At 41.0% G+C, this 16,930-nt stretch overlaps 1 protein-coding gene and 1 long non-coding RNA gene across 10 annotated transcripts in view; one reads left to right on the top strand and one right to left on the bottom strand.

Moving 5' to 3' along the window:
* Positions 1 to 16,930, top strand: part of LOC124483298 — a 58,990-nt gene that overhangs the window by 11,606 nt on the left and 30,454 nt on the right. For 4 of the 5 annotated variants that reach the window (XR_006957807.1, XR_006957805.1, XR_006957804.1 and 1 more), the window contains 2 exons: positions 5,401 to 5,563; positions 5,642 to 5,801. This is a non-coding gene — a long non-coding RNA (uncharacterized LOC124483298). The remainder of the gene's footprint in view (positions 1 to 5,400; positions 5,564 to 5,641; positions 5,802 to 16,930) is intronic. The other variant, XR_006957808.1, reaches the window with a different exon arrangement.
* The window catches only part of npepps (aminopeptidase puromycin sensitive), a 215,139-nt gene continuing 208,543 nt past the window's right edge, over positions 10,335 to 16,930 (bottom strand). For all 5 annotated transcript variants that reach the window (XM_047043669.1, XM_047043671.1, XM_047043673.1 and 2 more), the window contains 3 exons: positions 13,434 to 13,589; positions 12,473 to 12,520; positions 10,335 to 12,329 (listed from right to left, as the gene is read on the bottom strand). In XM_047043669.1, coding sequence (XP_046899625.1) covers positions 12,183 to 12,329; positions 12,473 to 12,520; positions 13,434 to 13,589 — 351 coding nt within the window. In that variant the 3' untranslated portion in view covers positions 10,335 to 12,182. The remainder of the gene's footprint in view (positions 12,330 to 12,472; positions 12,521 to 13,433; positions 13,590 to 16,930) is intronic.

Here is a 16,930-nt window from a genome sequence, read left to right as displayed (position 1 = left end):
TGATGACCTGCTGACCAGAGTGGGACCCCAGATAGAGAGGCTAAACACCTCTTTCCGCGAGGCGATCAGCCCAGCTGAACGCCTCGCTATTTGTCTACGGTAAGCTTTTATAGCCTTTATAGTAAACAGTTAATATTTCAGTGTTGTCATACTAAAATATAGTGTAGTTATTTTCTATGCATTAAATTGTATGTATGGTATTTCTTTGTATATACCTTGCCACGGGGGATTCGTTCATGACAATCAGCTTCAGGCATCGTGTGGGCGCAAGGACTGTGGCAGGTGTTGTTGGGGCTGTGTCTCAGGCCATTTGGGACTGCCTGGTGGAAGAATTAATGCCTGTGACAACCAAGCAGGACTGGAGGGACATTGCTGCAGGTTTCCTTCAGAGTTGGAACTTCCCCAACTGCCTGGGCTCCATCGATGGCAAGCATGTAGTCCAGGCCCCTTCCAACTCAGGGTCACTGTTCCACAATTACAAGGGGACATTCTCCATCGTCCCCCTTGCGGTTGTAGACGCCGACTGCATGTTCCGGGTCATCGATGTCGGTGGCTATGGACGGAACAGTGACGGTGGGACCCTGGGGAACTCTGCGTTTGGTGAGGCCCTGAAAGATGGAACCCTGGACCTCCCATAGAACTCCATCATCCCTGGAGCAGAGCCACGTGGACCACTACCACACGTCTTCGTAGGTGATGAGGCCTTTCCTCTGCGGAGCAACCTCATGCGCCCCTTCCCTGGGACAAACCTCGCCAGGGAGAAGAGGATGTTCAACTACCGCCTCAGCCATGCCAGGTTGACAGTCGAGTGTGCGTTTGGTATTCTCTCCAGCCAGTTGAGAATGTATCGGCGTGTCATTGGTGTCAACCCGACAAAAGCAGAGGCGTGTGTGAAGGCCACCTGCATCCTCCACAACTTCATCCGGAGGTCCAGGAGAGGGGCCACTGGATCGCGAGCAGCCAGTCCTGGCCAGGAGGGGTCAGCAGGTCTCCAGGAGGCTCCACGACTGGGCAGCAACAACGCTGCACGTGCAGCAATTCACGTGAGGGATGCATTCTCTGCATATTTCAATGCAGAAGGTGCAGTGCCCTGGCAGCAATCAGTTGTGTAGCCCATGTCATCAAGAAACAAAGGCTCTTTTAAGAGCCACCCACATTAATCAGCAAAAGGCAAACAGTTCCAGAATGTTCTTTTCATAAAATATGATCTTAAATCATTCTGTGGTCATGTTTGATTCTCATCATTATTAATTTTCACTACCAACCATTCACCAACAGCCCAATTCAATAAAAGCAACACAAAGTTCTGTCAGTAACAATTTCTGGTTTATTACACATCACTGTGTGGCCTGCATCTCTGCCTCAAAAATCAAGCGGTGAATATTAAATTTTAATACTGACCGTTTAGTTGGTGGCAGTCTTTTCAGGGCAGGGAGAAGGCTTTTAAAAAAAAGCTAATCCTCGTCCTCTGCTTGAGGTGGTGGAAGAGGAGCTGCGGCAGGTGTCTGTGCCTGCTCCAAGGCACCAAGCATCCTCTCTTCAAATGCCGACAGCTTCTCTTTGCGCACCCTGTTTTGGCCAGAGGATGCTGGGGGCTGGCTGGTGGTTGCTGCTGCTCTGGCCTCACTGGCAGGGGTTCCTGGCTCGCCTGCCTCGCTGTCTGGCTGTGTGGCTGCCTGCCCTATTTCATCCTCACTGACCTGGCTGACTGAGGATGTGGTAGCAGGCCTCTGGAAGTTGCTGCTAGAGTCCCTGTACTCCATAAATGGAGCCAGGAACCCCATCACAGCAGCATACTGTCAGGGTTTGTGATTATTCAGGCCTGCTCGACTCCTGCCCAACTCTTTCTCCTTGTTCTTTTCTCTCTTGTAGCTGTCTCTTACATTTTTCAACTTTTTTTTTCAATCCTCAGCTAGAAAGACATTATTTGAAAACTGTTTAATAGACATACACGTTGACATGTGTAAACACGTTTTATTATATTACTCGAAGTGTCTGCTAATCTGTCGATACAACTAGCCTAGGGAGTCCCAGCCTGGCTAATTAGCTAGCTCTAGTTACCACAGAACGAAGTTACGTAATGTGACTAGACTGAATTTGAAAGTACAAAATACCCAGCAGGAGCACCGACAATTTCGGCAACCTTGCGCCATGCATAATTTTTTATATTAACATCTCTGTACGAATACAGAGACGTGTCATACAGTACTGGGTACCCAGCCACACAATCAGTTTCTCCTCCATCTTGAAACCTAGAAAGCTGGAAATGTTCACCATGGTTGCTACGTTACGAGAAACAAGCAAACACTCCGATTGGACATCGCTAGCGAAAATCGCTCTTCATTTGCATAAAGTTTAGAAAATCTCAACTGTCGCGTCGCTACCCACAATGCACCACGCAAGCGATTCGCCTGGCTCCATAGAAAATGAATGGAAAACCTGTTGTCGCTCGCATCGCGTCGCTGCAGTGTGAACGCACTGTTAACGGTGCGTGTCCACTACAGCGGTGCGGCGCGGAGCGTCGGCTTCCAATCCATTTTCAATGAAACCGGGCGAAATGAAAATGAATTGGAAGCCGACGCCAATGCACCGCCCGCTCCGCTGTAGTGGACACGCACCGTTAGAGCACCACAACTCAACTACTACTACTGATACTGCTATATCTTATGCCACTACTACAACTACTAATTCTGCAGATGCTGCTAATATCTCTTTTACTAACTACTATACTAATGCAACTGTTTTGTTCTACTACTCCACTGAGTGCGTTCACTTGACCATGAGAAACCCGATAGCAATTGTCGGTTTATGCCAATAACAGGATTACTCCGTTTACATGTGTAATAAGTTATGCGATTACTCAAACACGTCTACATGATTCTTTTTATTAACCGTTGAATGCTCCATGGACAAAACTTGCACCATCATCCTTCTGCAACAAAGTGTCGCCGTGTCTTCCTGTATCGGACCTACTGCTGTATGTTTAATTCAATCAACACATTCGGCCTCGTTCTTGAACATTTTCTTTAGTTTCTTCTGAATTGTTTCTTACGGGCTTCGGAAAAACAACGTAAGAAAAAGACATCCGCCAAATTCACGAACGCTTGAAAATGTGTTCCTACGCAGCAGAAGTTTTGTCTTAATTTTAAAGCGCGTCCTCGTGCTCCTGAATTTGCATACATACATGCCCCGACAGCTCCTTATAAGGGCAAGCAACAGCAGTGACGTGTGCAGTCAGAATCGACACAATTAGGAAAGCAACAGGAACGCAAGTTATGTCCAAGCGAAAAGCAACCGGTGCACAGGTGCATCATACCAGTAAGATGAGCAGTGGATTTGTTCTCCACTGGATCCAACAGTGTGCACATTAAGCAAGGTTAATTATTATTATTTAAATCCGAGGATGTCTGTTATGGCAAGCCGTTTTATCATTTAACCAATGAATTCTTGATATCCAAAATTCGAATTCTAGATATCAAAAATATAATTCTAAGCTTTTTTTATAAGTATGACAAGCCGTGTTATAATGGTCCGTGTACCTTGTGGCCATTGGTTTTTCTATTTTGCAACCCGTGTTGACAAACGCAAAATAGGGCCATAATATAGTTTGTCATTTTAGTAACTCAAACACACATTTAAGTATTACGGCTTGTTTTTCGTTGTTTCGTTTTTTTTGGAATAATGAAATAACCATATACCACAAATGGTATAACGAGCCATTAATCATTGTTTTGATTATTCCATATCCTTTATGCTGCTATCTGCAAAAGATGAAAAATAAGCTCGTAACATCGATTTGTCCATTTCGGATGTCAGAACAAGATGATGGGGAAATGCGAAGTTTCCGTTGTTTTGTTTTATTTTGGAATAACGGAATAACCATACAACACAAATGGTATTACGAGCCATTTACTCTTTTGTTTGATTATTCCATATCCTTTATGCTGGTAACTGCAAAAAATAAAAAATAGTCTCGTAATATCGTTTTGTCCATTTTGGATGTCAGAACCAGAACACTCTTGACGACATAGCAGCAGGTTCTTAAGTAGAAGACGCACACACCAAACTGGAGGCACATGTTAACCGAGCTTGCTAGTTGGTACTTAGTTAATAAATCTTTGATGAACCCAAGTTTCTGTAATATATATTAGAAACATTACAAAACGGCTCTCCAGTGTGTGTTCAAACAAGGCCAAAAGTGCCAGATGGTATCAGTTGAAAAAGACAATCACACCTGTGCAAGAAACCCTCCCCACACTCCCTCCCCCCACCTAAATTACCGCTTTCAGCTCTGTTGCACGTTTTAATGAAGTGCATTGAGGCAATCAGTGAGCAAATCTTCCTTTTTTATTTATAAAAAAACATAATATTTTTCCCATCAATGTACAACACGTTTTAGCCAACATCAATGCATTCATACCCTGTTACACACAATTTTAAAATGTCCTTAGAAAGAAAATTACTGTTCTGCCTGTGACGATTCGTATATTAGCCTATACTTCTGTGCTTAAAGTTAGTATACTAGCTACTAGCTGGAGATCTCCATAGCTATGGGAATGAGAGTGAATGCAATTAGAGGGGCAGCTGTGTCTACATACACATTTTCTTGTTGTTTGTTTATAATTTAGTTAGTTAGTTTAAGTTAGTTCCAACCAAGTAGGCCTACTTTAATTGTACAGGAGGCATTCCATGAGTGCTGATATTTGACAGCCTCAGACAGCATGTCTGCCACTGGGCCTTATGAAAAGGCTCTTGTCTTGATTTGCAATGTAGCTAGGGGAGGTTCTAGACCATGGGGGGGGGCAGTTACATTGGGGCCAGTGGTGCTGTTAGAGGGCCAGTTACATTAAACATTATTGTTGTCATATAGTTTTCTTCATTGCAGTGCAAAAAATAACAGGCAAAAGCAGTGGCATCCCCAGAAATGTTTTATAGGAGTGGCCAGGTGGGGCCACTGAAATCTTGGGGTGGCACTCCAAAATCAAAAGCCATAACTGAATTTCAGGGATTGTATTATGCTGTTGGAGTATATAGGTTAGTTGAAAACAGCAGTGGGCTGGGGAAGGGTGATAGGATCTGAGTGTGGAGATACATGGATTTATATGCCGGATTGTTTTGATATACAGTACACAGTCATCTTTTATGCAGGATACAGAGAGAATAGAGTATAGAGACTTAAACAATTGGAAAGCGTGAGAAGGTAAAGTGGTGAGTGGAGAAAGAGAGAAGCAGAAAAGTGCAACACCCTCCCATTACCATTATCTCTAATTCACTCTCCTCAGTCTCATCTGTGTTATATGTCTGCAAACTGCTATAGTATGGGCCTACACACAAGTTATTAAAGTCATTGGACTTGTGTGGGGAGGATTTGACAAGCGTAATGACTTTATTCCTCCACAGATACCATGGGCTTGGATATGGAGCCATATAACAGCTGGAGCTGAATGGTCGTTATAACAACCCATTTAATTGAATCAGGTGTGTTGGAGCAGGGAAACATCTAAAACATGCAGAACAGCAGCCCTCGAGGACCAGGGTTTAGTTTCAAAGAGCACATAATAATGTAAGTAAAAATATTTTTTCATATTTACTTATTTAACCATTTATATGGTCACAGTCTGTTTTAAAATGATTGTACCAGAGCAAGGAACAGGTCCAGTGCCGGTCTTCCCCAGTCTAAAGCTAGGGACGAAAAGGTGGTCTTGGCCATCATCTGACAGAGGGGTGGCAGAGATCCGGCACACAGGACTTGAGGGCAGATGCGTAGGGGTGTCAACTTGTGACATTGGAGCTGAGGACAGGTAGGTAAATTGAGCACATTAAGAACAAAGACCTTAGATAAGACCTGTGATATGACATTGTTTACTGAAGTAGGCCTACCTGTGTCACAACCACGGTCAGATTGCTTCCTCAAATCTGGTTGATGTTCAGCAGAGAAGTGGTGTGGACTTGGACTTAAGAATGTAAGAATGTAAGGTGGAGGGCTAGGGACAAGTGGTCAGGAGCTGTAGTATGCCTCATGCCTGGCCGAGGTCTTGTAGTACTCTGGCAAACTTCATTGAGGGTAGGTGGAGGAATAGGAGGCAATGGAGTGGAGGTGCGTCTTCTCTTGTTCCTCTCATCTGCCTCACTGTGAGAGTCTGTATCACCGAAAATGATCCTAACAAGTAAAGCAAAAGAGCTAACAATCTGGTATGTGCAACATAAAAACTAGTTTAGAATTGAAAAACATTGGTTCATTACTTATCCTAATTAAAACCATCATCTGTTTCTAACTCTGAAGTGTCAGAGTTAGAAACAGAAACAGACTCTGAAGATCAGTGAGGCCCTCAGATTTTCTCTTAACTTGGCTTACTTTTTCTTTTCCTCACAATCACTTGTTCCTCGTCATCAGTTTGTAACTCTGAAGTGTGACAGATCAGTGAGACCCTCAGCTTTTCTTTTGCCTTCATGTAGTCACCTGAGAAAAGTTTTGAAAATGTGAATTGTTAGTAAATAATAAACTGTAAACTTTCAATTATTTCATGATTTAATCATTTCAGTACCTTATTAAATTAACTTTCTAAATGATTACATACCAGCTCTTAAGAGGACTCGAACATCATACTGTTTCCAGTCTGGTCCGGGTTCCTCCTGTTTTTGGACAGCTCTATTGATGCGTTCATCACTTTTGGAGTTTGGCTTCTTAGACCCTCTTGACAACCAATGCTCCAGATCTTTTGAACCTCTGATAACCTTCTTACTACCTGAACAAGAGGAAATTCAGGCTTTCTAACACACCTCTTCAGTTTATGAAGGTAATTTTCAAATGGAAAAGCTGAGATAGTGTCCAAACAACCATGCACATCTGCAGACAGGTGGACCAAGGAATGGACATTATACACTAAGGCATCTCTACCGTACAGCTCCCCAAAATGACTAACAAATGTGGTGAGCAGCGTGTTTGCATATTTACTATACATAGAGCAGAGCTGTGGACTGACAAGGATGGAAATACCTGTAGATAACAACATGAAGTTGTTATATAAATTACTGTCTAAATATGGTTCCAGAACAACAGGGCCTGTATACAAGAGAAATTGTCTGAACTCTGTAGCTTTCTAACGATCTAAGTCTCGAAGGGATTGTGGTTTCCTTGCAAACTCTGTTGGTATATACCTACGCATCTGAGTTAGACTTTCTGAAATCCTGTCAACAAGACTAGAGGACAAACGAAACATCAAAGGGCCCTTCAGCCAAATGTTTAGCAATCATCGCATTACACCAAAACATGCAAGGTGCATGTAATCAAGGGGAAACCAAGTTACCATACCAACATCTAAATTTGAAAATCCATGAGGTCCTTCATGGTGATGATCATCAGCTCTCTCTGAAAATTATGAGTCAGTCCATAACATGTAATTATTTAAGGGGTAAGTCATTCGTCTGTAAATGTAAACACCTGGCTGGGAACATTTATCACATCCGTGATATCCATTGTGAGCCTTTGTATTTTTTACAAATGCCCTAGCAGGTGTATCACACACAACAGAAACCAGTTCAAGGAAACTTTTTTCCCACTGAAATCAAAACCTCTCTGTAGCTGTTGTAACTCACTCCTGTAACAGGTTCCTTCATTGGAACACTTAACATAAGTCCTAAAATAGGCCATATCTGAATATTTGTGCTTTTAAACAGTGGTAATCCACCAATATTGATCTGCATCTTGAATTTAAAGCCATCAGCAACATTGCGTATATGTTGAGATATGGTGTTACAAAGCGCTGCCAATATACCTGTATGATGATACAACCCACCACATTTTTCTTGTATTTTGTAATTAATTTAAGTTTTTAGGACAGTCCTAGCATCTTTTGGCAGTGCTGGGTGGTACACCCTCAACAGGGTAAGGAGGGCTGTGAGTGCGACCAAAGAAATACTGAACTGTACAGCACAATTGGCTAAGCTGTCCAAAAGGCTCACATGCTCTTCATCAGTGACAGCATCAGACTCTGAAACCATTTCTTCTTCCCCCCATTCTATGTCTGTGTGATGTTCATCCTCCACCTGAGGATATTGCTTTAAAGTGCTTGGTCTGAAGATAATCTCTGCCAAATTTGGTGAAGAATGGACAATATGTGTAGGAGAAGTTGAGAAAAAAGTTTTTCAATTACTTCAAAATGGCGGGCGCATCAATTCGGCTATTATCACAAATTATTATGAGTCACACACGGGATGTCCCAAGATATCATGAGACAAAGGAATCACTTAATAAAGGCAAACAAATCAATAGTCATTGGCCAAAACACATTTTTGCTTCCTGCGGCCACGCCCAGTGATCACATGACACCAAATTGTGTGGACATCCTCAGAAGAGGGCTTCGAGTCATCTTACCAAGTTTGGTGTTGACATCTCAAAGATTTGCCATGCAATTTCCTGTTTGGTTGCTTTGTTGACGAATTTGATTGGCTGTACCGGACAAGCGGTTTTGACGTCGTCTTGATCCAGGGAATCCAATGGTAATTTTTGAAAATCAGTCATACAGTTCAAAAGACCATCTTTGACCCATTGGTGGTGCTAGAGTGCTTCAATGGGAGACATGAAACTTGGTGTAGGTATAGAAGGAACTGTCCTTAATGAGAGTGTCAAATTTCACAAAAAGTTACCGAAGGGTTCTAGGGGCTGCCATTGACTCCAATGGTACAAGAATAAAAAAATATAATAAAACAAACAATAACAATAGGTTTCCTCCTTACGGAGGAATCCTAATAATAATAAAACTAACAATAACAATAGGTTTCCTCCTTACGGAGGAATCCTACTAACAACTTAATTGTTTGCAGGTGCTACCCATTTTTCATATCTGCATTATTGCACTGTCCCATTTTTCATTTTTTTGTAGTTGAGGTTATGTTACACTGTCAGTTAAAACTATCTAATATCTTCCTGGCACCAACAACTGAAATACTCTTAGGACTGTGCACTTATGATCCTAGATTATTTGCTGTATTTGAACACTATTTGCATGTCACTTTCGATAAAAATATCAACTAAATGATTTAAATGTAAAGTAAATTGTTTAACATTAAGTAGTTAGATATTAGCTATTGTTGGCAATATTTGTTTGTACTAGTGGTGGGCATAGATACATTTTTAAAATCTAGATTACTCTCACTGTAATCTTGGCGTTAATCTAGATTAAAATGGCTCATTTGAATTCCGCCGAAGGCATTCAGAATATGTGTGCTACCCAAATAATGACTAAAAGTAAGTCTTTGAGAACGGGTTTCTCAAGCCAGGTGGCGCATTAGACCAGGGGCTCATCTCTTGTTTCCAAAATGCGTCACAAACTGCTTGAGAAAGCTGTTGTACTATGATAATTGGTGATGAAAATAAATTATGTTCAATAAGATGTACTGTGTTTATTAACTGTTTATTCGATAAGTTAGCTTGGCTGATAGACGGGCTTAGCTTAGTTTAGCTGTGCTTAGCTTAGCTTAGCTGTGCTGACGGGCTTGCCTCGGTTGCACTCAAACATCGTAGTTTGACGATGAGTCTTCCCCTGCGCTACATCAGTGCTTGGCCCGGCATCTTCCGCATTAGGTAAGGGATGCTTTGCGTTTAGATGGTATTTGAGACTGGAAGAACTCTTACAGTAAACTAATTCCACATAGCACAAGGTGCAAACAACCCTAGGCTTGTCGAGGTTTCCATTGGGAAGTGTCTTAAAAATACATTTTCCCTTTTTTGATGTGATCATTTCATACACAAGGCATACACACAGGTGCGAAGACCCGTTCTCGCCCCCTACAGTGCAATTCGGCTAGGTATACATCCGCGCTCAAATATTCAGGTGAAAGTCATCATAGCTTGCGTAGTATAGACCCAGCTCCCAATCCAACTTTGAGAATAGATTAACGGCAATATTTTTTTTATCGCCCAATAAGAGTCTCGCGTTAAAGCAGCACGTTAACAGCGATAACGGCCCACCACACAGCATCTGTGCAAATTTGTCACTCCATTGTTACACAATTTATATATAACTATATACACAGTTCAGAACTTAACAAGAAAATGTATACTGACATTGGAGCAAGGAACCTTTGGACAGAATCTTTAAAACTATTTTTTTTTTAAGTATTTATCTTGTGAAATCAACATTTTGTACAGAGTTGCATCTGTCTGTTATTCAATAATTCCATTCATTGGATAAACACACCTCGCCTTTTGCTCCAACGAGACCATTATATGTTCATAGAGTAGATGATAAATGAGTGCCCAACATCAACACACTGTTAGATTTTCATTAAAATGCTACACCACACAATAATTAGGAAATCTTGCCCGTAGTTAATTGATATTGTTACTTTATTGTACTGCATCTTATCTTTGGCAACACTGTCACAGCTGTCCTGCCAGCAATGCTCTCCTATTTTGCAAATCAGTCAATTACACATTGTTTGAAGAATTGATATTAACAATATGAAAAGAGTAACACTTCCCCAAACCCCCTTTTTTTTGGGCGCACAAAAAGCCCACACCGCAAATTTCTAACCTGAAATATAATGTAAAGACTTCTTCCCATCATCTACGTAATATTTTATTCTCAATATGTATATTTTAATTGTTATGTACAGTGTCCATATTAAAGTTCTCTAGAACCATTTGTAATCCATTAATTATCATGTTCCTACCTATAATCTGTGTAAGATCATTTAAAAGATATTACACTGGATTAAGAATTGTTCAATAACAAACGTGTTTCCAGGCATGCACACTCACACCTCACTCAAAATCAACTGTAGTAATTTCACATTGTTTGTTTTATCATCATTTTTTCATTTTAATGAACACCAACTATATCTTTAAACAAAAAGCACAAAAGATGTTCCATGGAAAGAGTCTGACAATTAACTGGACAATCTTTTCCGGTTAGTTTTCAATGCCACATCAGTTGTAAATTCTATATATAGATATACTCGTTCAACAAGTCTACGTGAAGATCTGTCATATTAGAAACAATACATACTTTGCAGTGGACTCACTAAAATCACTTAAGTGTAATAATTATTGCAAACCACTTGACCAATTTAAGGCTTCAGAAATCAATAGCTGAGTGAGAAATAGGCTGTCACCTCAAACAAAGTCCAAACTAGGCAAAAGATGGACTGTTTAGCAAAAATCCTAAATGGGTATCAAGCAACATAATATCAGACTATTGGCCAACAAGCAGTGTTTGTACTCTTGTACTCTTTTCAGAATGCTAGGTTTAAAATGCTAACATTTTAATAATCATTTACTCTATATCTTATGAAACCAAATGTCAACATTTCTTTTTACAGAAGAAACTTTTGTATATGCCGGTTTTGTTGTATCCTCTCATTGACAAAGCGACTGTTTGGGGGGGGTTGTGGTAATATAAATTAAATGCTAGGACAGGGTGATTAATGAAGAGGAGTGGGATGCTGGTTAGTTTAACCATTAATATCGCTAGAGTCCCAAGCAAAAATGCTTGTATTATACAGCATACAATACAGTACCATGCTACCAATGTTTTTCCTAACCGTTTAGTCGAGATGAATAATCAGTGCCATTGCCACAAGTTTATAACTGCCAGAAAAAGTATTATAATAATACAACGTACTATTATCAACCCCATTCTGCCCTGGTACCATTGACTCTTATACAATCAAACATTTTTTGAAAGGAGGGATTTTTTTTTAACTCGTATATAATAATACATGAACACAACAAAAAAGCAACACAGGATATACTATACTATATGCTTTAGAATGAGTGATAGCAAAGATATGATCAAAACTGAAATTCACAATTTACAAACTACAACTAAGCTGTGTGTGCACAAGTGTCTGTAATTGTATAGGAGTGTTGTAAAGGGAGTATGTATACCCCTCTTACATATACAGTAGGTCTTCCAGTAACTATTCTTGCACATGTATTGTTTCCTAAGGGCAGAATGGGGGTAAATACATTCCTTGATAGACTGACACAAGTCAGCTCTGTTGTTAAGCTTTAAGTTTCCAATGCCTAGTGAAGTTATTGGCTTGATGTTTTTTTTCTGAAAAATATAACCTGCTTTTAATGAGCTGGCATTCCCTCTCTGGGTTGCCGGGGCTGGCGCTATGGGATAACTTGGTGCTGAGTAGGGGAAGAGAAGGAGGGAAATGGTGGGAACAGGAGTTCAGACTGGGGCCCCTTTCCGCTGCAGTAGATACTGGTGGATGTCGTCAGCATCACGCTTTAACCAGGCAGCATTGAGGAGAATGTTCTCGCAGCACTGCTGTACTGTGCGCTCTGCTGCTGGAGCATGGTGACTCTCAAAGAAACTCTGGAAAATAGAAGTCAGCATCAGTATACCACAAAGTGCGTTTAATGTAGATTTTGTATGACAAAATTGTCAGAAGCATAAAAAGCCCTTCATGAGTAAATATAAAACACAATCAAACAGTATAGTTGCTGAAAGAAGCTCACCTTCACTTCAGCAGCTATCTTGTCAATGGCAAATCCATCCACAGAGAGCTGCAGGTCAATAAAACACAACTGAGTTCTAACGGCACTATATTAAGCAGCAAAAACATCTCACAATGAACAGTTGTAACAATTCAATGACAAATGTAGCCAGTGTTTCCCCTAGGATTTTTTTTAGCAGTGGGGGCAGGTCAGGTCTACCCCCCCATCCCCCCCCCCCCCCCCCCGGCCAAAACAAAGTGCTAACCCTATATTTCGGAGCAGCTTAATGTACTAGTCTAATAGCTAATGTAATATTGCACATATTTTCGTCCTATTTCCCCTAAAGAAATAATAATAGCATACTTAAAGATACCTTACAGTATGTTCTAAATGGCATAAATGCTGCCAGTTAATAATTGACGTAACAACTTATTGTAAATGCAGTGGCCTAGCCTACACATTAAGGTAGGCCACTCGGAAGCATGTACACTGTCTGCTTCATTTGATCTTGATAGGATAAGCATTCTGTAACAAATAATAACAATATACACACTATTTATTCATTAAAACTAGGCTACTTAATCATAATAATGCACCTAAAATACAAACGTGAGCAAGGGCAGCAATCGCTATCGAATCAACAGACATGCAATTTCGCAAACAGGGGAAGAATATAAACAACAAAAATCACCAGTTAACTTAATTTAAATGTGCAAGAACTATAGACTAATACAATAACAGGCTTAAATAAACTGACAACATAAGTTATACGACTTTCAGTTCTCAAGGACGCACACGCGCAATCTCACCTGCGCTGTGAAGCGCGTCTGTGCTATTCTCCGACATGCGCTCTAACAATCACGGCTGATAGACGGCCTAAAATTTTGTACAGCTCTAATTCTGATACCGTGGCGGCAGAAATTTAACCGTGGCGGGCCGCCACGGTAAAATCAACATAGGGGAAACACTGGTAGTAGTTTACCTTGATAAGCCGTGATATGAGAAAGCCACCCTGGTAACGGTTGTGAAGCTCCTGCCAGTTATCCTTGACAAACTTCCAAGCAGCTTTCCGTCCGTGTTTACTGCTCCCAGCGACACCCCCAATAACAGAAACTGTGTCCTGAGGACGCACTTCCTCCTAAGTGATGGATGGAAAAATAGCATTTTCAACACTGGCAACATGCATGTCAAATTACAGTTTGGAACTCTAATAGCTCTAATAGAACATTTTGGCCTGGTCTGAAGCAGGTGTCATTGATTACAGCATATCCTGGTCATGTTTGTAAGCGGAAGGGTAAGCTTTCCCAAACTGCATTGTTTTCCAGTCAAATGATGACAAACGTCTCCAGAATTATCGTGGACTGTGTGGCTACCTTGTTGCTGTGAGCAAAGAACCCAGTGTCTCCCAACCCACTGGCGAGCCACAATTTCCAGTCCAGTACTCCAACAATCCAGCTACAAAACTACAAAGATACATAATTTCCCTTCCACATGACCTTGTCTCAAGATTTCCTGTCTGAGTGAGCTTGTGTAATGGTAACGGTCATGAATCATATGGTCAAGCTTAGAGGGGTCAGAAAGCGCACACATGCACACACTCAACCACGCCCGCACACGTGCGCGCAAGGTTTATGCAAGGGAGCCAATGAAAGAAGATCCATGTGACAATTGCATGCCTGTGTATGAACCAATGACTGTGGAGAGCGGTTTCATTTAAATAGTTAGCTAGCACAACATGCTAGCAGACAAACTTTGTATCACCATGGTGTGTGATGTTTTGTCTCCTTGTTGGGCCGGCCGCAAGCAATAAAGCTTTCTTAACTTCTTCACCGACTGACTGTGCAATGCTTGGTAAAGATAAATATTTCTGACATTGGTTCATATAAAAAAGCAATTTATAGAATCACAATCACACAATTACAATTCAGCTCCCGCCACTCCCTCCTCCAGTACTTTTCATCGACTTGGCCAATCCTGTCTCAATGTCTGTCGGTGTTCAACATTTCTTCCACCCCCTCTAGATCATCCTCGCCTAAACCAAAAAACTCCCCATCACCTTCACTATTCTAGTTCCATAAAAAGTGTCCCTGAGTCTCAGGCCTTTATGTAACTTACTCATTTGAAAATGTTGCTAGCTAGTTAGTGTTATAAGTGTGTTGATATTTCCTCATTAGTAATTCATGTAAATAAAGAAATCACATAACCTTTGGCCAATTATATATTTTTTTTACAATTGTATTGGCTGGAAAAGAAAGCTTACATTCTTATGCATTTTAACCTGTTAAGGAGTAAGGCGCACATGCGATCGCTCGAAAGCGGGCCACACAGCGTGTGTGATTTCGAACATTCCAACTGACTATTTTCCGATAGACAAAAACTATATGACAAACGCTATAGTATGGCTTCAAAATTTACAATGAGGAAGCTAAGAAGTAACCCTAGCAGATAGAAGCATTGCTATGAGTATTATGCTTGGTTGCTAGGTAACAGACGCTAACTAAAGCTGGCTAGCTTCCGTTTCTGAAAAATCTCACTCTTGTGGGATCATCGGAAATATTTAGAACTACCGCATCTAAGGGTTAAGCGCAAATATTTGCCCATGGCACTATAGAACATTGACTATTGGAGGGGGAGGGGGATATGTGCCCAGGGCAGTTAGTGAGTTAAGTTTGACAAGCAAGTAAATGCGGTATTGAATGCCAGTGCTTCCTCAGCGTCATACTAATGCCAACATCAAGCCATTTCTCTCTTTTAAAGATCTTGAGAAAATTACATACATTTTTATATCATCCCACTTGTACTATTGCAACTCCCTGTATACTGGGATTAGTCAGTTGTACCTGTCCCGCCTGCAACTAGTCCAGAGTGCTACAGCAAGGCTCCAGACAAGTACCTGGGAAAAGGAACCATATTAGCTCTATCCTGGCCCCACTCCACTGGCTGCCTGTACAGTTAAGAATTATGGTTGTGTTTGTTTATAAAGCCCTAAACGGGCTCCTCCTTCTCTATACCGCAGACCCAGGGCACTTCAATTAGTTTGGAGCTGGGGCCGGTTCTTGAAATTGAGGCAAAGTCAGGGGCCGGAGGAGAATTGAATTAGGGAGTCAGGTGGCTGAGCGGTAAGGGAATTGGGCTAGTAATCTGAAGGTTGCCAGTTCGATTCCTGGCCATGCGAAATGACGTTGTGTCCTTGGGCAAGGCATTTCACCGTACTTGCCTCGGGGGGAATGTCCCTGTACTTACTGTAAGTCGCTCTGGATAAGAGCGTCTGCTAAATGACTAATCACGGTAACAAATAAAGAAATTACAACAACATACTGAAGGAGTCAATATATTCTATTTTGTAAGTGCTTAACAACATATGCCCAAGAGGTCGCATAGGCCCAAGGATTCAAAAATCAAACCAGGTGAGCAATAACCAAGCCATATTAACAGACAATTGGAGAAAATGCAATTAACTAACAAAAATTGAAGACTAAGGGCGGTGGGGGCCCCTGGGCTTGGGTACATTTTCGGGCCCTACCAACTACACATGACTTTAAATAGAACAAAATGATACATACACAAGCTATATGTATTTAGAGCTGCAGGATTCTGGATGAATTAAGAATAAAATAGAGATCACGATTCAAAAACAAACAACTAAACAAAATAACATAATTAAGGTTAATTGCTGAAGTCTATTTAAAATGCTTAATTAATCTGAATTATACCATTGTCTGGGTGAATACTCGATTCCAATCAGCCAAGTAGTTCCAGCAAAACTGTTAACTGTTCTAAATTATTGCGCATGCTACATTGTATGAGCAAAGAACATTACAACCTTCCTTGGTATGAGCCTGTACAAAGTGTCTGAAATAAGTAACAATAACATCAGGGACGCAGTCACACAGTCAAAACCTCCGCTTACAATTTTGAGAAACTTTACCTAGCTAACATGTAATTACAACAATGAATGATTTCAATATTTCTTTTAACCTATTTGGAAAATGTTACTTTTCTGAATTTACTGTCAGTCAGAGTCACGTAACCGCTCATCTGACATCCGATTCACCTCGCTAGTCAACCTAGCTACTTTAGACATGCTGCGCCAACACATAAAAATCTTGATTTGATTTGGGGACAATGACATGGCTAGATAGCTGGCTAGTCTTGATGTTAAACATACTGTCAAATAATAATTACTGTTTGTAGAATTTGTCAGCTTTGATGCGATCATCTCACATCCATTTGCTATTCAACTGTAGCCTAGTACTAGAATACGGCCGATACCTTGGTCGTGAAAATCTTGATATTGATTTGGGTATAATGACATGGCTTGTTAGCTTCTTGTCAAGCATATTGTCAAATTATATTTACTGTTTGTCAACTGTACACAATGTTCTTGTCTATGAATCTTGCTAGCTTAACTTAGCATTCTGGCTAATAGCTCAGTCCTCCGCTGCACGTAAACGGGCAGAGCCCCCTAGGGCGGGGCCC

The sequence above is a fragment of the Hypomesus transpacificus genome, chromosome 21 (assembly GCF_021917145.1).
Source record: "Hypomesus transpacificus isolate Combined female chromosome 21, fHypTra1, whole genome shotgun sequence".
Taxonomy (NCBI): domain Eukaryota; kingdom Metazoa; phylum Chordata; class Actinopteri; order Osmeriformes; family Osmeridae; genus Hypomesus; species Hypomesus transpacificus.
The sequence above is the reverse complement of the archived record's forward strand: the minus strand, read 5'-3'. Positions and strand labels throughout refer to the sequence as shown.